The sequence below is a fragment of the Neoarius graeffei genome, chromosome 2 (assembly GCF_027579695.1).
Source record: "Neoarius graeffei isolate fNeoGra1 chromosome 2, fNeoGra1.pri, whole genome shotgun sequence".
Lineage (NCBI taxonomy): Eukaryota > Metazoa > Chordata > Actinopteri > Siluriformes > Ariidae > Neoarius > Neoarius graeffei.
The window spans coordinates 45,315,207-45,338,897 of NC_083570.1; the positions used below are offsets into that span (position 1 = coordinate 45,315,207).

The window sequence follows — 23,691 nt, forward strand, 5'->3', positions numbered from 1 at the left end:
GGAGGAAACCCACGCGGACACGGGGAGAACATGTAAACTCCACACAGAAAGGCCCTCACCAGCCACGGGGCTCGAACCCGGACCTTCTTGCTGTGAGGCGACAGTGCTAACCACTACACCACCGTCCCACCCTTATATCCTTGTTTGAACATCCCATTCCAGATTTATTCCCCCTTTTCCTGTTAATAAGCTCCACTCTTATGGGAAGGCTTTCCACTGGATTTTGGGGCGTGGCTGTGGGGATTTGTGTTCATAGCCTTTAGGTTATTGAAGCAGCCTTGGGCCCAAAGGGTCGCCGGGTCAATTCCCAGAACGGGCAGGAAAGATGTGAGGGGAGTTGAGTGAATGAACAGTACTTTCCCATCCCTCTGTATCATATCATGGCTGAAGTGTCCTTAAGCAAAGCATCTAACCCCCAGCTGCTCCCTGGGTGAAGGAGCATTGTTTTGGGTACAGTGGTGCTTGAAAGTTTGTGAACCCTTTAGAATTGTCTACATTTCTGCACTCAGAAATGATCAGATTTTCACACAAGTCCTAAAAGTAGATAAAGAGAACCCAGTTAAACAAACAAAAAAATATTATACTTGGTCATTTATTTATTGAGGAAAATGATCCAATATTACATATCTGTGAGTGGCAAAAGTATCTGAACCTTTGCTTTCTGCAGCAATAACTGCGGTAACTGTTGATCAGTCCTGCACACCGGCTTGGAGGAATTTTAGCCCGTTCCTCCGTACAGAACAGCTTCAACTCTGGGATGTTGGTGGGTTTCCTCACATGAACTGCTCGCTTCAGGTCCTTCCACAACATTTTGATTGGATTAAGGTCAGGACTTTGACTTGGCCATTCCAAAACATTAACTTTATTCTTCTTTAACCATTCTTTGGTAGAACGACTTGTGTGCTTAGGGTCGTTGTCTTGCTGCATGACCCACCTTCTCTTGAGATTCAGTTCAGAAACCATGATACTACCACCACCATGTTTCACAGATGGGATAAGGTTCTTATGCTGGAATGCAGTGTTTTCCTTTCTCCAAACATAACGCTTCTCATTTAAACCAAAAAGTTCGATTTTGGTCTCATCCGTCCACAAAACATTTTTCCAATAGCCTTCTGGCTTGTCCACGTGATCTTTAGCAAACTGCAGACGAGCAGCAATGTTCTTTTTGGAGAGCAGTGGCTTTCTCCTTGCAACCCTGCCATGCACACCATTGTTGTTCAGTGTTCTCCTGATGGTGGAGTCATGAACATTAACATTAGCCAATGTGAGAGAGGCCTTCAGTTGCTTAGAAGTTACCCTGGGGTCCTTTGTGACCTTGCTGACTATTACACGCCTTGCTCTTGGAGTGATCTTTATTGGTCGACCACTCCTGGGGAGGGTAACAATGGTCTTGAATTTCCTCCATTTGTACACAATCTGTCTGACTGTGGATTGGTGGAGTCCAAACTCTTTAGAGATGGTTTTGTAACCTTTTCCAGCCTGATGAGCATCAACAACGCTTTTTCTGAGGTCCTCAGAAATCTCCTTTGTTCGTGCCACGATACGCTTCCACAAACATGTGTTGTGAAGATCAGACTTTGATAGATCCCTGTTCTTTAAATAAAACAGGGTGCCCACTCACACCTGATTGTCATCCTATTGATTGAAAACACCTGACTCTAATTTCATCTTCAAATTAACTGCTAATCCTAGAGGTTCACATACTTTTGCCACTCACAGATATGTAATATTGGATCATTTTCCTCAAGTATAATATTTTTGTCTCATTTGTTTAACTGGGTTCTCTTTTATCTACTTTTAGGACTTGTGTGAAAATCTGATGCTTTAGGTCATATTTATACAGAAATATAGAAAATCCTAAAGGGTTCACAAACTTTCAAGCACCACTATGTGTGTGCGCGCTCATTGCTCACTTGTGTGTGCAGATGGGTTAAATGCTGTGCTTGAGTGTACATGTGATAAACTTCTTCTCATTCAGCTACAAGAGCATTAGTGATATCAGGTACTGATGCTGAGTGAGGAGGCCTGGGTTCCAGTTCATCCCAAAGGTGTTCAGTGGGGTTGAGGCTGAGGTCAGGGCTCTATGCAGGACACTCAAGTTCTTCCACTCCAACCTTAACACACTATGTCTTCACGGAGCTTGCTTTGTGCACAGGGGCATTGTCATGCTGGAACAGGTTTGGGCCTCTTAGTTCCAGTAAAGGGAAATGGTAATGCTACAGCATACAGGGACATTCTGTACAACTGCATGCTTCAAAGTTTGTAGGAATAGTTTGGCAAAGAGGTGTGATGTAGGGGTGTACATACTTTTGGCCATATGCAGGAACCATGCAGAATATTTCACAAATACTTTAGTGCTTGAATTTAACTGGGTTATGTTCTGCTCTATACAGTATGTCGTCATATCCTGCTTCTGGAGTTCAAAACAACCCGATTCCTTCTCTATTCCTTACTTTTTTTCCCCTGCAGTGTAAAGTTAGCTGGAACTAAATTAAACTGTTTAAAATGCAAGATTGTTTTTATGTTATCACTGTCAAGAAGTGAGATCTGACTTCCTTTTCCAATTTTACTGTCTATGGATTTCAAATCAGAAATGCATTACTCGCTCTGTTTCTGCTTGTTCAGTTTTGCCACTGAGAAATGAAAAGCAGATAACTGAAAGTGATCAAAATGCACCCCACATACACTCTAAATGGGGAAGCCATGGCCTAATGGCTATAGAAGCAGCTTTGGTATCAAAAGGTTGCCAGTTTGATTCCTTGGACCAGCAGGAATGGCTGAAGTGCCCTTGAGCAAGGCACCTAACCCCCCCAACTGCTCTCCAGGCTGCTCTGGGTGTGTTGTATGTTGCTCTGGATAAGAGTGTGTCTGTTAAATGCCTGTAATGTAACGTAAATACACTGAGCACACATTTTAAGTGATTTTAGTGACTTACCCAGTTAATGATAGTCAGGTTTTATCCATTTAAATGTAGTTAATTTCACAATAACAGTATCGAATACATGCTGAAACCTGGTTCTTTTAGATATTTTGGTCATTGACCATCAATCCAGCGCAAATACTGTGTCATGGGTTGGTCATTCACCGATGATCAACCAAATATCGATGGCCCTTTGGGAGGAAAATGCAATTTTGGTGTATAATGTCTTAAATTTGATGTTTACAAAAGTATTTTTCATATTATCGTCTCAAGTCATGAAAATTTATGTATTTACATTACCATTAAGAAGAACTAAAAAAAACCCAGTTGATCAAATGCAAAAGTTACTTTTTTTTTTTTTTTAATTTCCAATCAGTATTTAGTCAGCTGCGGAGCAACCAAATTATATCCTATCATTATTGCAATCATCTATCATCACATTCACACATCTGGGTAATTTAGAGTATGACTACATGTCTTTGGACTGTGGGAGAAAACCAGAGCACCCAGAGGAAACCCACACAGGCACGACGAGAACTTGCAAACTCCACGCAGAAAAGCCCTCATCGGCTACGAGGTTCAAACCCAGAACCTTCTTGCTGTGAGGTGACAGTCATAACCACTGCATCACTGTCCTCTCCATTATTGCAATTAAAGTTCTCATCTCATCTCATTATCTGTAGCCACTTTATCCTGTTCTACAGGGTCGCAGGCAAGCTGGAGCCTATCCCAGCTGACTACGGGCGAAAGGCGGGGTACACCCTGGACAAGTCGCCAGGTCATCACAGGGCTGACACATAGACACAGACAATCATTCACACTCACATTCACACCTACGCTCAATTTAGAGTCACCAGTTAACCTAACCTGCATGTCTTTGGACTGGGGGGGAAACCGGAGCACCCGGAGGAAACCCACGCGGACACGGGGAGAACATGCAAACTCCACACAGAAAGGCCCTCGCCGGCCACGGGGCTCAAACCCAGACCTTCTTGCTGTGAGGCGACAGCGCTAACCACTACACCACTGTGCCGCCTGCAATTAAAGTTATTACTATAATAATAATAATAATAATAATAATAATCTTCTTAAAATAATTTTTGCTTACTAATGTATTCAAGGATTTAGAATTCCAGCTAAAAATCTGATAAGTACACGCACTGCTGATGTATTGACAGTTTTTATAAAAATAACGCGCTGCAACTTTTATGTTCCAGGATGTACTGGTGCATCTCAAAATATTGGAATATTGCGAAAAAGTTTTTTTTTCCCAAAATTTTATTCAAAAACAAACTTTCATATATTCTAGATTCATTACACAAAGTGAAATATTTCAAGGCTTTTTTTGTTTGTTTTAATTTTGATCATCATGGCTAAAAGCTCATGAAAATCAGAAGTCCAGTATCTCAGAATATTAGAATATTTAATGTTGAGTTTGAGTAAAACAGTATACATGCCGTCTATCTCTCGGTCTAGTTCAGCACACGCAACCACAATCGTGGGGAAGACTGCTGACTTGACAGTTGTCCAGAAGATGATTACTGACACCCTTCACAAGAAGAGTAAGCCACAGAAGGTCATTGCTGAAAAGGCTGGCTGGAAAAGGTGCACAAGCAACAGGGATGACCACAGCCTGGAGAGGATTGTCAAGAAAAGTCGATTCAAGAACTTGGGAGAGAGAGCCACCACACACAAATGGGTATCCGGTTATTTAGTACAAAACCAAAGTCTTTTAGTACAAGTTCTAAAGTCTCTTAGAGCTCCTTCAGTGTTGTCTTTGTTGCATCTCTGATTAATGCCCTCCTTGCCCGGTCTGTGAGTTTTGGTGGGTAGCCTTCTCTTGACAGGTTTGTAGTGGTGCCATGTTCTTTCCATTTTGCTATAATGGATTTAATGGCGCTCCCTGGGATATTCAGAGTTTGGGATTTTTTTTTATAACCCAACCCTGATCTATATGTACTTCTCCACAACTTTGTCTCTGACCTGTTTGGAGGCTCCTTGGTTTTCATGTTGCTTGCTTAGTAGTGTTGCAGAGTCAGGGTCCTTCCAGAACAGGTTGATTTATACAGACATCATGTGACAGATCATGTGACACTTTGATTGCACACAGGTGGATCGTAATCAACCAATTACGTGACTTATGAAGTGAATTGGTTGGACCAGCTCTTATTTAGGGGTTTCATACGAAAGGGGGTGAATACTTATGCACACTCCAGATTTCTGTTTTTTCATCTTAATTATTGTTTGTATCACAATAAAACAACAATTTTCACCTTTAAAGTGGTAGGCATGTTGTGTAAATCAAATGGTGCTAACCCCCCAAAAAATCCATATTAATTCCAGCTTGTAATGCAGCAAAAGAGAACAAACACCAAGGGGGATGAATACTTTTGCAAGGAAGGCACCGTACATGTGCACACGCTGCCAGAGCTGGGTCAGAACACTACCATGCGGGGGTGGGGATGAGTGTTACAATTAAAAAAAAAAAAAGACGACGGCTGTTTCTCGGTTTAGTTGTGTTTCATTTTGTAACGTTCTACCAGGCGTTTATTCTGCAGGTTCTACAAGTTAGTCAGTGAATCCAGTCGGTTGTTTCAGAGGCATTAGGTTTTGTAAGCGCTGTGGCAATAATACAACAATGCGTTGACAGAAAATGTACTTTGAATACTTAAGTATTTTTAAAAGCGAGTACTTTAAGTAAAAATTTGGCTGGACAACTTTCACTTGTATCGGAGTAACATTTGACCAGTGGGATCGGCACTTTGACTTGAGGAATGAAGTTGAGTACTTTGTCCATCTCTGAGAATTTGTACCCTTTAAATACTGCTAGGGAACATACCTGTACCTTTTTGGCCCTAAAAAGAGACACACAGGTACCTTGAGGGGCGGCACAGTGGTGTAGTGGTTAGCACTGTCGCCTCACAGCAAGAAGGTCCAGGTTCGAGCCCCGTGGCCGGTGAGGGCCTTTCTGTGTGGAGTTTGCATGTTCTCCCCGTGTCCGCGTGGGTTTCCCCCACGTGCTCCGGTTTCCCCCACAGTCCAAAGACATGCAGGTTAGGTTAACTGGTGACTCTAAATTGACCGTAGGTGTGAATGTGAGTGTGAATGGTTGTCTGTGTCTATGTGTCAGCCCTGTGATGACCTGGCGACTTGTCCAGGGTGTACCCCGCCTTTCGCCCGTAGTCAGCTGGGATAGGCTCCAGCTTGCCTGCGACCCTGTAGAACAGGATAAAGCGGCTAGAGATGATGAGATGAGGTACAACAATGGAGACTGTACCTTGGGGGAAACAGACTCTTCCTGTACCCCTATTTCTGACAGTGTGTGGAACTTAAGGATTAGCTCAGTAAAATATTTCACTATTTTGCTCTTAATGGCTGTAATTGACCAAGTTAGGCTGCTTTCTTTGCTAATGCTAGGTTAAACTAGCACTGATTCCAGGAGCTAAGATTATTGGCTAAACAGCAAGTGAAGTCTCGCTAATAATAAATATTGCAGACTTCCAGATGTTTTCAGGCCAAAAACAAACCAAAAAACCAAAAGTTACTTTTTACATGAGAACATGATGTAATTTAATCATTTACTATTTGAGTGCTTTTAAAAGTAGCCTTTTTTTTTACTGGATACTTTCACTTTTGAGTAAGATCTTAAACACCGTGTCTCTATCCATTACACTTTCACTTCATGTTTTTTTTAAACATTATATACTATGATCGTGGAAACACTGGAAAAATCCAGAGGTCTAAATATCACCAAGTGTCAGCATGGGGTGTGAATTCTGGCTCTGACGGTTCCTGAACCTCAGCTACATCATTCCAGTTCATAACTGGTTTCAACTAGAGACGTGTCCAGGACCTTCTAATCCCGTTCATGCAGGTATTTTAGTTCGTACATGCTGGTGATATTTTTAAACAAATTTAATTGGATCCAATTTCAAAACCAAACAAACTTGTAGCCTATTTTAAACCACCATAACCTTGACCAGGCAGTTGTCATCGTCATCGCAGCATACTCTGATCAGAGCGTAGCTTCTCTTACAGCAGTGTGGTAAAAACGTCTATTCTGAGCAACCCTAGTTGCCTTTTCCATAGACCCAAAAACCTCTTTCATAGTTTTATCCCAAGGGTGGCACGGTGGTGTAGTGGTTAGGGCTGTCGCCTCACAGCAAGAAGGTCCGGGTTCGAGCCCCGTGGCCGGCGAGGGCCTTTCTGTGTGGAGTTTGCATGTTCTCCGCGTGGGTTTCCTCCGGGTGCTCCGGTTTCCCCCACAGTCCAAAGACATGCAGGTTAGGTTAACTGGTGACTCTAAATTGAGCGTAGGTGTGAATGTGAGTGTGAATGGTTGTCTGTGTCTATGTGTCAGCCCTGTGATGACCTGGCGACTTGTCCAGGGTGTACCCCGCCTTTCGCCCGTAGTCAGCTGGGATAGGCTCCAGCTTGCCTGCGACCCTGTAGAACAGGATAAGTGGCTACAGATAATGAGATGAGATGAGTTCTATCCCATCTACATCTTGGCCTTCCTCTGCTACGCTTCCCCGGAATGTGTGCCTCAAGAACTCGTTTCTCCATCCCATCATGCCTTTCAGCTTCCGTCTCCGAACATATTGTAGCAGCCAGTCACTGGTTACTTGTAGCTCCTTCCTGATGTCTTCATTTGTGCGCCTTTCTACCCAGGGGACTCTCAAAATCCTGCGGTAGCATTTGTTTTCAAAAGATGTGATTCTTTGCTCATCTGTCTTCTGAAGGACCCAAGCCTCACAAGCATAAGATGCTATTTGGAAGATGCAGGCTCTGAGCTTTGTCTCCTTATCCTGCCCTATCCATAACTTCTTCATCCCATTCAAGGCTTTCAAACTCATGGCCAGTCTACTCTTGATTTCCTTGCTGACGTCACCATCATTCTGGATGCTTGCACCAAGATATTTGAAATGATCAACTTCCTCTAATATTGATCCATCAATACTAACACTTTCATCATTCCTGTCATCCTTACTGGCCACTGCCATAATATTCCTTAGGCAGTTACTAAGGATAAATATGAGCTCCATATCCAAGCCCTTACTCAGAACATTGCATTAAACACACATGGTACTGTAATACTGATTACGGTCATGCAGTGTACCGCATAATCATTTCCTGTATAGAGTTTTTAAAAAGTCAAATGACAACAAACAGCTTATTAAGAAGTGAGGTCATAGCCAGTGCAACCATAAACAGTTATTTTAATGAAAGGTTCCATAAAGATCATGAACATAACAGCAATTTCTTACTAAACAGATGGAGAACTGAACTCTTTTCTGTATTTCCAGTACGAAGCGTTCACAATTTGCAATCGGGAAGGAAAACAAACCGTCCTACGTACACAGAGGGCAAAAAGTGGTTTTTAAAGTTGAACTAAAGCTGAACTAACTAATCTCCAGCTCAAGCATGCAATAGCATTAAAAGCTAAAGGGAATGATCCAGTGTTGTATCATGTGTGCCAACATCTTTTTAGGGGGAAAACAAACATGTTGATTGAACTTTATACAAGTAAATTTATACCAATATTATACACAGTCAGAACCAACCACAATGAGCTGGCAAATATGGAACAGCTTGCCCTTAGATCCAACTCCATACATTCTTCAACCAGTGTCACAAAAGCGTTGTTTAAAATGAAAATAAATAAATATACAGAAATGATCCTGAACATTTAAAACAAAAAAACAACATACTTCATACACGCTCCCTCACACAGGAGGAGAACTGGAATTCCATCACTGTATAATGCGAGTTCAAATCCCCTGCAGCAAGTAACAAATTCGTTCGTAAATGACAGCAAAGTTAACTCTCAGAATCCTATATCTGTTATCACTGCATGGAAGAGTTTATCAACTTTGCCAGAACCTATCACAGGGCTTTGAAATTGGCTCAAAATTGGGAAAAAAATTATATAGTAAGAAAAAAAAAAAAAAAAAAAGGGGTTTACATTTTTGTCCTTATGAGGGCAGGAGAAGGCAGAAAACTATTATTGCTTTATCTACGTCCAGTGTTTTCTGATAAATATACAAGTTTGCTGCTGAATTATTTCAACAAAACTCAAGTTAATACTGACTGGCGCAAAAAAAAAAAAAAAAATTAATAAATAAAAATCATCTAATGCTTCACATAATCCTGCTTTATGTTGCTGGAATGTTATTTACTAACGCAGGTTTGACTCGACCGGTCCGGGTTAACACAACTGGTCTGTTCTAGTCTCTCTAAAAAATGACTAGCCGTCAGTGGGAAAAGTTCGTCACCCAAATGAAACGTAGAATGATCTTATATATAGGTCATTCACTGCTTTAATGCGTGTGTGATTTCGCTTCAGCCTCCTATTGTCAGAAGCAATAAATTCCTATGAAGCCTGTTAATACTAAATCTCTGCGAAACCCATTAACGTAATGCTTTTCAGTGAATCCCTTTCTTGCAGGCTCGTGTGAAGCCCTGACGTGCGCTCGAGAGGACCAGGTGTCTGTGGGATGAACACGGCAAACTGTCCGTTCAGAAACCAGACGGATGTCTGGTTGGTTAAAATGAAAACCTTCGAGCAACCAATACGCTTTTCTCCCTTCCGTGTGAACCCTGATTTCTCTGGTTTTGGGAGCAGCTGTTTAAATACCGTGTTAGTCTGGAGCATGGTCGTTTCGTGCCCCCGGGAAGCAGCAGCAGTAGCAGCAGCAGAGGCAGAGGGATCAGGAGACTGAGGTGGAGGAAGGAGACAGGTTCTGAGCGTTTCTGTGTGGCTATAGCTCCACCCCCTTGGTGAGGGAGGTCTCTAGAGTTATGCGGAAGTCGTACAGAGAGTGTAGGACGTTGATGAGAAAGTTGACAGCGAGATGGTCACGCAGCAACGCCGATTCCTCATACATACGCATGATGATGGGACACTCGATCAGCAGGGGGAGCCACTGAGGCAGCAATCGGTCTCTGAACACAGATGGAGAGTGGCAAAGAATAAGAAGTGTCATACTGATTGTGTAATATAAACCTTAATAAGGATGGTGTGCGCGCACGTGTGTTCAGGGTTCGACATTAATTTTTAAACCCACTTGCCCTGGGGGGGGGTTAATTTCCACTTGCCCCCCAATACCATCACTTTCCCCCTATTTTGTGAGTACTTTTTTTTTAGGAAAACCATAGAATTAGTTGTGAACTGCAACATAAAATGAAGATCACACATTGAGTTGAAGTTTGGTTATTGATTCCGTTTGTCGTCAAGTTCAGTTATTGGTTACTTTTTACTTGTAACGGACAACAATGTTATCCAAAATAGTTTCTCCTGCCTTAGTCGATTTATTTCCATTTCACATGCATGCAACTGCTGTAAAGTTCAGTGCGTTTGTGTAGAACTCTCCCAGACTGTAGGTTCATTACTCAATAATGTAGAGATCATAAAATAGAAATCTATAATAAAGTTTGTATGAAAAAAACAGGGCGCCAAGACTTTTGAACAGTACTGTGGTTGAGAATATTTATATAATCGGGTTTTTGTCATCATCCACCTCTAGGTTTAACCCCCCCCCGACAGGATTTGTTTGTTTGTTTGTTTACATTTATTGCCATTTAAGCATCTATGGCTATTTCATGGCCAATACAGGTAATAAATATCACATAAAATTAAAACCAATAATAAAATAAATAAATAAATACATCAAATACGTTTGTACACATCAATGCACTTCAAAAAGTTTAAAACCTTCCCCCGACAGGATAATGTTTGAGTTTAAAATTGTTTTGAGTGTCGATTGTAGGTGTTTTACACAGACCTGGCAACCTGTAACTGAATCAGTGCAGCTGGTCTATCATGACACAGTGTGTGTGTGTTTTTTTTTTAATAAACCTAGAGGTGGATGATATAACAAACACTGATATATAAATATTCTGCACAGGACTGTGTTCCTCTGATAAGAGAAACAAAGCTCCAGCTCTCTCTGCTCTTAATCTGTTGTGTTCTTTCAGGATTTATCGCGCATGTCGCTCCTTGTGGAGTTTTTTTTATGCCCGAGTTTTTTTAAAACCAATCTGGGTTTTCTGTGTCGAATAAGGAAGCGGCTTCACCTTTAAGAAAATCAAACACTTTCATGAAGGCGCTAACTCAAATGCGAGCAGGAAAAAATAAAATGAGATTCTTAAGCAAACTCTTCCATACTCGCTTCCGACTTCCTGTTTTTGTAAAATACATTTTAAATACAATCGTGAATTTCTCTGGCGCTTTCAGGCTGAGCTCCTCTCCTCGTATTCTTTAACCGCTCATTTCCTCGTTCTTGAAGCATTCGCTTCTATTTGTTAACGTTTTTCTCGAGAGCGGGGAGACGGTAACGCCTTTTATCCATTTCTCTGTTTGAACGAGCAAAAACAGCGCAGAAGTTAACCATACTGAAGACTGATTAAGCCTTGCTTGCATGAAAGACGGTGTCTGTCTGACCCCAGCTGTTATTATCACGTGGTGCGTGACGTCATGCACAAGGGGTCTATAAACAGTACGAGTACCGTACTACACCAGCGGGGGTTTATAAAATAACTTGCAAAGCAGTGAATGAAACCGAGACTAAGAAAACAGCCAAGACATAATGGCGGATACGTAGTGAGGGACGCTTTTAGGAACTGAAATAAAAGATCAAAAAGCCTAATTTTTGTGGCGCTAGTCGGTAATATACACTACCGTTCAAAAGTTTGGGGTCACCCAGACAATTTTGTGTTTTCCATGAAAAGTCACACTTTTATTTCCCACCATAAGTTGTAAAATGAATAGAAAATATAGTCGAGACATTTTTCTGGCCATTTTGAGCATTTAATCGACCCCACAAATGTGATGCTCCAGAAACTCAATCTGCTCAAAGGAAGGTCAGTTTTATAGCTTCTCTAAAGAGCTCAACTGTTTTCAGCTGTGCTAACATGATTGTACAAGGGTTTTCTAATCATCCATTAGCCTTCTGAGGCAATGAGCAAACACATTGTACCATTAGAACACTGGAGTGAGAGTTGCTGGAAATGGGCCTCTATACACCTATGGAGATATTGCACCAAAAACCACACATTTGCAGCTAGAATAGTCATTTACCACATTAGCAATGTATAGAGTGCATTTCTGATTAGTTTAAAGTGATCTTCATTGAAAAGAAAAGTGCTTTTCTTTCAAAAATAAGGACATTTCAAAGTGACCCCAAACTTCTGATTGGTAGTGTATGCTCATTCCAGCTTGCCCGGTCAGGCATGTCGGGGACATATCCCACTTGGCCGAATGCATGTTTCACTTGCCCCGGACAATCGGGCAGTCCTTAATGTCGAGCCCTGGTGTTTATACACACCCCTGTAATGTCCATACCTTGTCCCAAGGCAGACCAAAAGCTGGAATTTGCCATCTTTGCCCAAGTTGCGTGATGTATTGTTGATAGCGTTGGCATAGCGACAAAGAGAGTTGCAGCTTGAACCGATGGGCTTGGCTGACCGCTGCATATCACCCATCTGATCAGAACCCTCCATATACACCACTGTCCTCTCTGTTCAATACACAAACCACACACAGACAAGCGCATATGTACAGATCGTTATATGGATGTATTGTACATGTATTTATATTCATAGTCACTGATGAAGTCTTTGTCAGTCAGTATATAAACATCTACACCCACTCTTGGCATGTCAAACACTGAAATTCAATAGACAGACATTTTTGATCAAGCGTCCTCAACATACATGAGCATAGTACAATGGTGCTTGAAAATTTGTGAACCCTTCAGAATTTTCTATATTTCTGCATATCATGCAAATCACAAGATTTTTACACACATCCTAAAAGTAGATAGAGAACCCAATTAAACAAATTGAGAAAACAAACAAACAAAAGTTACATTTGATCATTTATTTATTGAGGAAAGTAATCCAATATTACATAGCAATGAATGGCAAAAGTATATGAACCTTTGGAGTTAACCTGAAGGTGAAATTAGAGTCTGGTGTTTTCAGTCAGCAGGATGACGATTAGGTGTGAGTGGGTGTCCTGTTTTTATTTAAGGAACAGGGATCTATCAACATGTTTGTGGAAGTGCATCATGGAACAAAGGAGAGTTCCATCAATCCACAGTCAGACGGAGGAAATTCAAGATCACCGTTACCTTCCCCAGGAGTGGACGACCAACAAAGATCACTCCAAGAGCAAGGGGTCTAATGGAGCACTTGCATGTGACGTCACAGCCGATCCAGATTGTGACAGACGCCATCTTGTTGGTCAAACGCCATATTAACGCCTTCTACTTCTAGTTCTACTTTTTCTTCTGGAAAACACTAGTACAATTCTACTACAACGGCTGCGGCTACAAGCTCTCCCTACCTGTGCACAGTTATGTTTTTTGTGTGCATTTTTGCGTGTTGTTCGTCTGCATTGGACTTCAATATCCACTACAACCGTATGGACTTACTGGACATTGGTTTCCAGCAGAAAATGACGGTTTGTAGCGATTTCCATCGCATGCACAACATTCCAGACGAGATAGCGAGACCAGCGGGGTCTCCGTGGATTGTTATTGGGTCTGGCAGGCGAAGGAGGCAGCGCCGGGAGCGGAAGCAAAAGCGAGGCTGCAGAGCCAGCCTGCTGACTAAGCTCAGAAAACAGCCACTCAAATCTCCACTGCTAAGCCTCTACCTCTCTGCCAGATCCATGGTAAACAAGACAGACGATTTGGAATTACAGCTGGAATTACCTTATTCTATTATCGGCTGGTCAGTGCTATACTAGATAATACTTAAGTGACTTACCCGTCCAATGAGGATTGTTATTTTCTTGTTTACAAGATGCCACATCTGAGGGGGGCTGACAAATCCTGAATTTCTGTAAAGATAACTGTCCAGAGATTTATAAGCACTTTCACTGAACAGCGAGGGAAGGTTAATGAGGTAATTATACACGTCTGGGTATTCCGCTGGCAGTTCCATATCCACTGGCACGGTCGTGAAAACTACGTCTGGTAAGCCATAAGGGTCACTAATCTGTAGATCGTTTATTTTAGACATATATCTAGTTATCTGTTCATTAGAAAAATGAGCCGTGTAGTCCGTCGGTTGAAATTGATCCATTCTGTACACGAGTGCAGCAGTATTCAGCGGTGTTTTTTACCGACAAGATGGCGGCTGTGTACTTTCCGGTCACGTGACTGCAAGATCTCTATAGTCCATGAAGTCACAAAGGAACCCAGGGTAACTTTCTCAGCAACTAAAGGCTTCTCTCACATTTAACCAATGTTAATGAGTCCACCATCAGGACAACACTGAACAACAAATGGTATGCATGGCAGGGTTGCAAGGGAAAAGCTACTGCTCTCCAAAAAGAACATTGCTACCTGACTACAGTTTACTAAAAATCATGTGGACAAGCCAGAAGGTTATTGAAAAAAAATCTGTGAAAGGACGAGACCAAAATAGAACTTCTTGGTTTAAATGAGAAGCGTTATGTTTAGAGAAAGGAAAACACTGCATTCCAGCATAAGAACCTTATCCCATCTGTGAAACATGGTGGTGGTAGTATCACGGTTTGGATCGGTTTTGCTGCATCTAGGCCAGGATGGCTTATCGTCAAAATGAATTCTGAATTATACCAGCGAATTCTAAAGGAAAATGTCAGGACATCGGTCTGTGAACTGAATCTCAAGAGGTGGGTCATGCAGCAAAACAATGACCCTAAGCACACAAGTCGTTCTACCAAAGAATGGCTAAAGAAGAATAATGTTTTGGAATGGCCAAGTCAAAGTCTTGACTTTAATCTAATAGAAATGTGAGGAAACCCACCAACATCCCAGAGTTGAAGCTGTTCTGTGCAGAGGAATGGGCTAAAATTCCTCCAAGCCGGTGTGCAGGACTGATCAACAGTTGCTGCACACATTTAGCTACAGTTACTGATGCACAAGGGGGTCAACACCAGATACTGAAAACAAAGGTTCACGTACTTTTGCCACTCACTGATATGCAATATTGGATCATTTTGCTCAATAAATATATGAACATGTATAATAAATTTTGTTTCATTTGTTTAATTGAGGGGTGGCACGGTGGTGTAGTGATTCACACTGTCGCCTCACAGCAAGAAGGTCCGGGTTCGAGCCCCGTGGCCGACGAGGGCCTTTCTGTGTGGAGTTTGCATGTTCTCCCCGTGTCTGCGTGGGTTTCCTCCGGGTGCTCCGGTTTCCCCCACAGTCCAAAGACATGCAGGTTAGGTTAACTGGTGGCTCTAAATTGACCGTAGGTGTGAATGTGAGTGTGAATGGTTGTCTGTGTCTATGTGTCAGCCCTGTGATGACCTGGCGACTTGTCCAGGGTGTACCCTGCCTTTCGCCCGTAGTCAGCTGGGATAGGCTCCAGCTTGCCTGCGACCCTGTAGAACAAGACAAGTGGCTACAGGTAATGGATGGATGGATGTTTAATTGGGTTCTCTTGATCTACTTTTAGGACTTGGGTGAAAATCTGATGTTTTAGGTCATATTTATGCAGAAATATAGAAAATTCTAAAGGGTTCACAAACTTTCAAGCACCACTGTACACACGTGAGCATGTTCGAAGTATTCAAAGTTTCTGATTTGGTAAACTTTCACATGCTGATTTGTTTTGGATCTGAAAAACATTTTATCCCTAATCTATCCCCAGGTTTAAGATGTGGGCCAACAAGTGGGAGAAATTAAACAAATTTCAATGTCATTAGCAAATAATAAATAGTTTTTTTTTTAAAGTCAAAGTAAACAATCCAGGAATTTTAAGATGTAAAATAATACAATGTGTGAGATTTGAAAAATATTGAACAAAATAATAGCTAAATAAATTTCACAATTTTTTTTTTGCAAAGCTACTTAGAAAACAGTTAAAAATCATCTTCCATGTAGCTTTCAGAGTTTGATAAAATGTTCTTTAATATACAAATACAACCTTTTATAAATAAAAAGGTTCATTTGGGTCCCCCCCCCCATTTTAAAGAAATAAAACAAGAAAACAGTTTTTTATACATTTGTTCCGTTCATCGTGGCACAAACAAATAAAAAAAAAAGAATACGTTTTTCCATAAATGTGAAAAGATGCATTTTGTGAAGCTTAGAAAACTCTAAAAGCAGTTCCATTATTTAAACAAATAAAATATAAAAATAAAAATAAGTGTTGCTTTTAAATCATTGCTACTTGGTTCAAGTCTATAAATTAAAAATTAATGAATCCAAATATTGGGGGGGACGGACTTAAAAATGCAATCAACGTGTACAGAAATAAATATTCTTAAAATTCTCATCCTTCATCAACATGTTCTTCACTTTAAAAAAAAAAAAATCATAGTGATCTATATTAGCAGTATGAGATCTGGATGGTACACTAGTACCCAGTGGATACACATCTGGATCCTTCAAGATCAATTAATTAATTTTAGCCACAAAATTCAAACCTGAAATGATGGAAAATTAATTTAATTAATTAATTAATTAATTTGAAATTAATTAACTCGAGGTGAGAAGCTCCCAGCATAAGAATTAATCTCATGCTCAAAGAACACAGCACCAAGGACAAAACATGATGCTGGCGAGTCGCATAAAAAAAAAAAAAAAATCAAGTTAGGCCACACCAATTTAATTAGGATTTTTTCAAGAAAAATACGAAGCGAGCGGGCGAAATAAAAATAAAATAAAATTTAAAAAAATGCTCTGATGGTAAAATTAGCGGTGGAAATAGACCAAACAATACAGGCAAACCAGTAAACAGAATTTCAACACACCTGTCAAAAATTTTACGCTTCTGTTCGCTGAATATCCTAACAATCACAAACACAGGCTTTGCAGGATTCCCCTCCACAGGCATGTTTCTTCCACAAGTCTTTATCTAAAGTGAAAGGGGCCATTTGATTGGTTTTCGGTGTCACGTGACCTCTTCTGTTGGCGGGAGTTTGATTTCGATTTTTTTTTCTTCATTTTGCATTTTTTTCAAGCGGCGATTCCGAGAACCAACTAATTAAATTGGTGTGGCCTTAAGATAAATTCAAAAGATGAGCTCACCAATAAAGTCCCACAGAAAGACGCTTTTCTGGAAGAGACGAGCTGTGCGGAAGCCGTGGTAGAAGAACTGCTCCAGAGCTCCCACTAGACCTCCCTCTCCACACAGCAGAACCGTCAGACTCCCTCTCTGTGTGTGAGGACGGAGACGATGAGTCCGAGTCCACAACAGGCAACACTACATCAAAGTCACACACACACACCTACCTCCTTCTCTGGTTTGTGAAAATGTTTCACAATGTTGTTTATTGCTTCACTGATGGCTTCCTGGATCTGATCTGCTGTTGGTTCTAAAACAAGACAAGACACATCGTTCCAAAAACCATGGCACAATAACCGGTTGTACATAACGTGTCACACTGCAGTAATCTCTCAGATCTATATTAAAACGTACTGCTGCCTCGGCCTGTGATAGAACTGATGCTGATTCGACGGAGTTGGGAGGGTGAGCGCTGAGGGGGCGGAGTCTTAGAGCCACGCCCCACCTCCTCTTCACTGCACGGAGCCACCAATTCACCAATTAGGATCCGCTCAAGACTGCCGTCGTCCACACCTTTCCCCAGCCACCGTCCACATGGGAATCTGGGAAAAGCATCAGTTCAGAAGGGTTTAAAAAAAAAAGTTTTATAGAGGGAAGGAAAACAAAGGAGGAGGAGTACACGTTTCCTTTTGTTTTATATATTTATTTACATGTTATCAGTGCTTTTCAGGTCTTCTACTTGAGCTCACGTGTGTTAAAGTGCATATTCTGGACCAATATTGTGGTTTTTTTTTTAATATGAAAGTATGTCCCTTTACACACTCATCCAGAAGGATAATTTTGCACAAGGCCATCTGTCTACAGCAGAAAAAAAATAAAACAAAACGCGTCTGGAAAAATCCCAAGGGAGTCTGGAGCCAGATTCGTGACATCACCTGTGGAAGCGCCAGCAGGCTGCGCGAGCTTTGCACGGTTTCAGTGCACAGCCTGTGTAGACCAAGCGCTCCCATTTCTCTCTCATTGTCTGGTCTTTTGGGAAACGATGAGTGCTAATCCCATCAAGATTGGTGTTGCTACACCCTCCTACGATACATCTGTTAACCATTTTAATAATTACGCGATAACGTTGAAGAAATTTGCAGAAAACCACCAGGTCGTTTTCTCATAAACAAACCAGCGCTGACGTAGGATTCAGAGGGAGGTGTCCCGCACGCGACGTCATGAAAATCAATGTTTACCGGGAAATCCAAATGCCAAGTTTTTTCAGAGGCGGACCAATTCGCCTCCAATGGCTCGATTTCAGCTGAATTTTTCTGGTATTGCGCAAGGTAAAAAAAAATTGCACAAAATGCAAAATGTGATAGATCTTTGACCAAAGTTTAATATAAAATAGGAGAATTACATTGATCTTGTTCCTGAATTTTCCTGTGATATGCACTTTAATGTGGAGGAAATGGCTGTAGCATGTTGCGCTCACTTATACGTGTGTCCTGTAATCTCGTTGCGAACCATCACACAGTCCACCAGCCACTTGGCCAGAAGCCCAGCGTTATCGTGGCCCAACTGCACAGTGGTCAGCTTCCCCAGGTTCTGACACTGCAAGAACAATTAATGAAGTGTACAGTCAGATTGTGACAAAGGAGAAGGGAAAAAAAAAAAAGTCGTGACACTCAGTTTATTTTACAGAATAGTCAAGTGCCAAAGTCTTACACCCCAACCGTATACCCCAGAAGAATCATGCAGCACTCAAACTACTCCTCTACCCAACTAATGCACACAATCTCCCAGTGTCCCAGCAAACTACAAAACATTAAGATGCACTGAAAATGTCATTTTCATGTCAATCCTAAACATCTATAACCAAAGGGATGGAAGCAGTAAAGTGCCTAAAGCTACAGTGGGGCAAAAAAGTATTTAGTCAGTCACCAATTGTGCAAGTTCTCCCACTTAAAAAGATGAGAGAGGCCTGTAATTTTCATCATAGGTACACTTCAACTATGAGAGACAGAATGAGAAAAAAAAATCCAGAAAATCACATTGTCTGATTTTTAAAGAATTTATTTGCAAATTATGGTGGAAAATAAGTATTTGGTCAATAACAAAAGCTCATCTCAATACTTTGTTATATACCCTTTGTTGGCAATGACAGAGGTCAAACGTTTTCTGTAAGTCTTCACAAGGTTTTCACACACTGTTGCTGGTATTTTGGCCCATTCCTCCATGCAGATCTCCTCTAGAGCAGTGATGTTTTGGGGCTGTCGCTGGGCAACACGGACTTTCAACTCCCTCCAAAGATTTTCTATGGGGTTGAGATCTGGAGACTGGCTAGGCCACTCCAGGACCTTGAAATGCTTCTTACGAAGCCACTCCTTCGTTGCCCGGGCGGTGTGTTTGGGATCATTGTCATGCTGAAAGACCCAGCCACATTTCATCTTCAATGCCCTTGCTGATGGAAGGAGGTTTTCACTCAAAATCTCACGATACATGGCCCCATTCATTCTTTCCTTTACACAGATCAGTCGTCCTGGTCCCTTTGCAGAAAAGCAGCCCCAAAGCATGATGTTTCCACCCCCATGCTTCACAGTAGGTATGGTGTTCTTTGGATGCAACTCGGCATTCTTTCTCCTCCAAACACGACAAGTTGAGTTTTTACCAAAAAGTTCTATTTTGGTTTCATCTGACCATATGACATTCTCCCAATCCTCTTCTGGATCATCCAAATGCTCTCTAGCAAACTTCAGACGGGCCTGGACATGTACTGGCTTAAGCAGGGGGACACGTCTGACACTGCAGGATTTGAGTCCCTGGCGGCGTAGTGTGTTACTGATGGTAGCCTTTGTTACTTTGGTCCCAGCTCTCTGCAGGTCATTCACTAGGTCCCCCCGTGTGGTTCTGGGATGTTTGCTCACCGTTCTTGTGATCATTTTGACCCCACGGGGTGAGATCTTGCGTGGAGCCCCAGATCGAGGGAGATTATCAATGGTCTTGTATGTCTTCCATTTTCTAATAATTGCTCCCACAGTTGATTTCTTCACACCAAGCTGCTTACCTATTGCAGATTCAGTCTTCCCAGCCTGGTGCAGGACTACAGTTTTGTTTCTGGTGTCCTTTGACAGCTCTTTGGTCTTGGCCATAGTGGAGTTTGGAGTGTGACTGTTTGAGGTTGTGGACAGGTGTCTTTTATGCTGATAACGAGTTCAAACAGGTGCCATTAATACAGGTAACGAGTGGAGGACAGAGGAGCCTCTTAAAGAAGAAGTTACAGGTCTGTGAGAGCCAGAAATCTTGCTTGTTTGTAGGTGACCAAATACTTATTTTACAGAGGAATTTACCAATTAATTCATTAAAAATCCTACAATGTGATTTTCTGGATTCTTTCCCCCCATTCTGTCTCTCATAGTTGAAGTGTACCTATGATGAAAATTACAGGCCTCTCTCATCTTTTTAAGTGCGAGAACTTGCACAATTGGTGGCTGACTAAATACTTTTTTTGCCCCACTGTAATAAACCTGAGAGGTATTTTTCAAAAGCAGCTGCATGAAAATGACAAAGTTTAGTTCTACAGGAATATCCAGAAAGGACCAGTGAGGAAAGAGAGATGGAGTGAGAGAGTCGTGGTAAAATGTGCTCCTGACCTTGAAGGGAATGGAGAGGTGCGTGTGAGCCCTAAAGGCAGACTGGGGAAAGAAACATGACTGGTTAGGACATATGACTGACAGAGTGGGCATGGCAGTAAGTGACTCTTCTTTCTTTGGCATCCCCAGTGACGTTGAGTTTAGTCTCTTCAGCAGGGCTTTTACACACACACACACACACACACACACACACACACGAATGCAGTTCACCATGGAAACGAGGACACAAGCGAGTGATTCATACCCAGACCTACAGGGGTTCAGCGAGTGAACATATACAAGCTGCCAAAACATTTTACTTACTTAGTTTAATATTTCATTTGTTACATTGCAACTCAAATTTCAACAATGGGCGAGTTTGCTCTATTTGTAAATTCGTGGCATGCAGACGAGGAAGGAAAATCAGGAACCACAGGAGAACCTCAGAAAACAAAGCGGACGTGATGTGACCATACATCACAAGTGCGCATACACAAAACCGTACACAGTGCCAAAAACGTCAACTTACCAAGTTACACTATTTGCATTTTATTATATTAAACATGGTCAAATAATAAAATCAAAGTCATAATTACAATGATTGGTTTTCCATCAGATACCATGCAACACGCATGTGCGCCAGTTCCATACACCACTTACAATAAATCACTGCACCTTCAGACGCTTGTATTTTTCCCCCTTTTCCTCTCAAGTGCTATGCCAGTTACCATGCAAGTATGACTAGAAAGTAACACTATGAGTTACTAAGCTCTATTAAGACATACATGTTATTTACCAGCTGGGAGGTCCGTGTGGTGAAATACCGTGACCGAGCGAGGTCTTGAAAGTACTGACTGAGGCCCTCTGGCCCGAGATCAGTATTCAAGGCCGAGGTCACAGTATTTCACCATACGGACCGACCTTAAGCTGGTAAATAATATTTATTTTTTTCTTTACCAAATTCTAACAGAAAACGAGAGCGCCCGAAAGGGAAAACCGAGCCGAGCCGCCATTTTGAATCCTCATTCACGGCTGTAATGCAAATGGCTTCCTCCTCGGTATACAAGTGCACTTCCATGGCAGGAAAAAAACTACTTTTTGCCGCCTATGTAGTCCCCTATTTATACAAATAGGAGTCATTCAGGATTCAGCCATGTTTTTGCTCGGCGTTAGCAAGTTAGAGGTTTTTAGCTTTCTCCTGAAATGTTTTCTTTTATTTCTTCTTCCTCAGGGTAGTAAAACTCGCTTTCGCTGTGAACACTGTCGTTATCACTATCCATGCTGTAAAATTAATGCTATTATCCTGAGAAATGCTGGCAAAAATTTATACGATTTTTGATAATCTTATAAATAAATCTTATTTAAAAAAAAAAATGTTGACAAAAATTGCTACCATGTTTGTTGTTGTTGTGAACGAGCGAGTCACCAGAGGTCCGTAACTGGGGTCCATACCATAGGATACGGACCCGCTCGCCAGCCAATCAGAGCGCAGGATTTGGACCGTGAAAAAATAAAGAGTCTTATTTCCTTGTTTGGTTTCCTGATCCCTGATTTCCTGTTTCTTTGATTCTGCCGAGCCTCTGATAGTCTGTTTGTGCCTCGCTCGACTTATTGCTCGTTTCACGATTTTGCCTGCCGTTCTGGATTGTTTACCGTCTTCACTTGTATTAATAAACACACCTTCTGCACTTACATCCGTCTCCCAGCCATCTCTGACAGAATACTTCCCTGATAAAGAGAAGCACATTCACCTGTTCATACGTCATGTTCAGGAACAAACTAATGTTAATGGCGCTGAAACAGCCACCATCAAATGGTGCGGTTGGAGTCTTGTTCTCGGACTCGACTTGAAAATTTTTTAATGACTCGGGCTTGAATACTGAGGACTCGAGACTGGACTCGGACTCGAGGTTTAGTGACTCGACCACAACACTGATTTACTATAAGAGCACTGGGAGCATCACCATGCAAAACTTTACATTCTACTTCAAAATGGTTACTACGGTACAATAGAGTTCGTGACATCGCCGGACACAACAAAGATACTTTTCAGAAAGATAAATTTTGACTTAAAACAAGAACGCTTGTCAGATGAACATGAAGAGGAAGGCGCTTTAACAGGAACGTACGAAAAATCAACATGAGCTAGCTTCATGGATGCAAACGGCGCGCCTTTTGGCGGATGCCGCCTTTTTCACGGCTGTCTGGGGGACTTGTGTGAATCGTGCAGATCTGATGAGGTTTTTTTTTTTGGGGGGGGGGGGCGTTGGAGTGTCTGATTATAATTTCATCAAAGTAAATTCTGTATTAAAATTACTAAATAAGCAAATGCCATTACAGTCCATGAAACACAGGAAGTATGAGAAGAAAACAGTAAATCAGAAAGCTGCGCACGTAAAGCCAATTACGTAACTTATGTTGGACTGATGGAAATCCTTGCGCGTGCAGTGAAGTGCAGCCAGCAGCAGATAATGGCGCGCAGCCAACTGGCTTTACGTGCGCAGCTTTCTGATTTACTGTTTTCTTCTCATACTTCCTATGTTTCATGGACTGTAACGGCATTTGCTTATTTAGTAATTTTAATACAGAATTTACTTTGATGAAATTATAATTAGACACTCCAACGCCCCCCCCCCCAAAAAAAACTCATTGGATCTGCGCAATTCACACAAGTCCCCCAGACAGCCGTGAAAAAGGCGGCATCCGTCAAAAGGCGCGCCGTTTGCATCCATGTAGCTTGCCATCTAGTCGACGTGCTTATAAAGTGGGCGTGGCTTCTTTGGGATCCATTTCTGCTTGTGGAGAAATAAATAAATAAAATGTTTGTTCAGATAGGGGTCTGAAATGTCCCTTCGGATTAAATTCTTGTTTAGAGAACTGTCGCATACAAGGAATAAATCGCTCACAAGTCATAGCAAACCTCACTAATGATTTCCTGCCGTTCAGTATCTCCTTTTAAATTATTGTTTGGGGAATTCAATTTTTTTTCCAGTCAAACTGCCATGCACTTCTACTTATTTACACAGGTCAATATTTAAATGTTCAATATGTAGCAAAACAAACCCACATCCGATTTAATTTCATTTGTAATCAGACGCTGACTAATCAAAATGTCCATGAGCTGCAGCAAGAATAAGACCTTTACTT

General features: G+C 41.6%; 1 protein-coding gene across 6 annotated transcripts in view; it reads right to left on the reverse strand.

Moving 5' to 3' along the window:
* Positions 1–8,122: 8,122 nt before the first annotated feature.
* Positions 8,123–23,691, reverse strand: part of dennd5b (DENN/MADD domain containing 5B) — a 159,855-nt gene continuing 144,286 nt past the window's right edge. For all 6 annotated transcript variants that reach the window (XM_060914307.1, XM_060914306.1, XM_060914305.1 and 3 more), the window contains 7 exons: positions 20,566–20,607; positions 18,408–18,526; positions 17,345–17,532; positions 17,158–17,240; positions 16,954–17,080; positions 12,264–12,438; positions 8,123–9,865 (listed from right to left, as the gene is read on the reverse strand). In XM_060914307.1, coding sequence (XP_060770290.1) covers positions 9,682–9,865; positions 12,264–12,438; positions 16,954–17,080; positions 17,158–17,240; positions 17,345–17,532; positions 18,408–18,526; positions 20,566–20,607 — 918 coding nt within the window. In that variant the 3' untranslated portion in view covers positions 8,123–9,681. The remainder of the gene's footprint in view (positions 9,866–12,263; positions 12,439–16,953; positions 17,081–17,157; positions 17,241–17,344; positions 17,533–18,407; positions 18,527–20,565; positions 20,608–23,691) is intronic.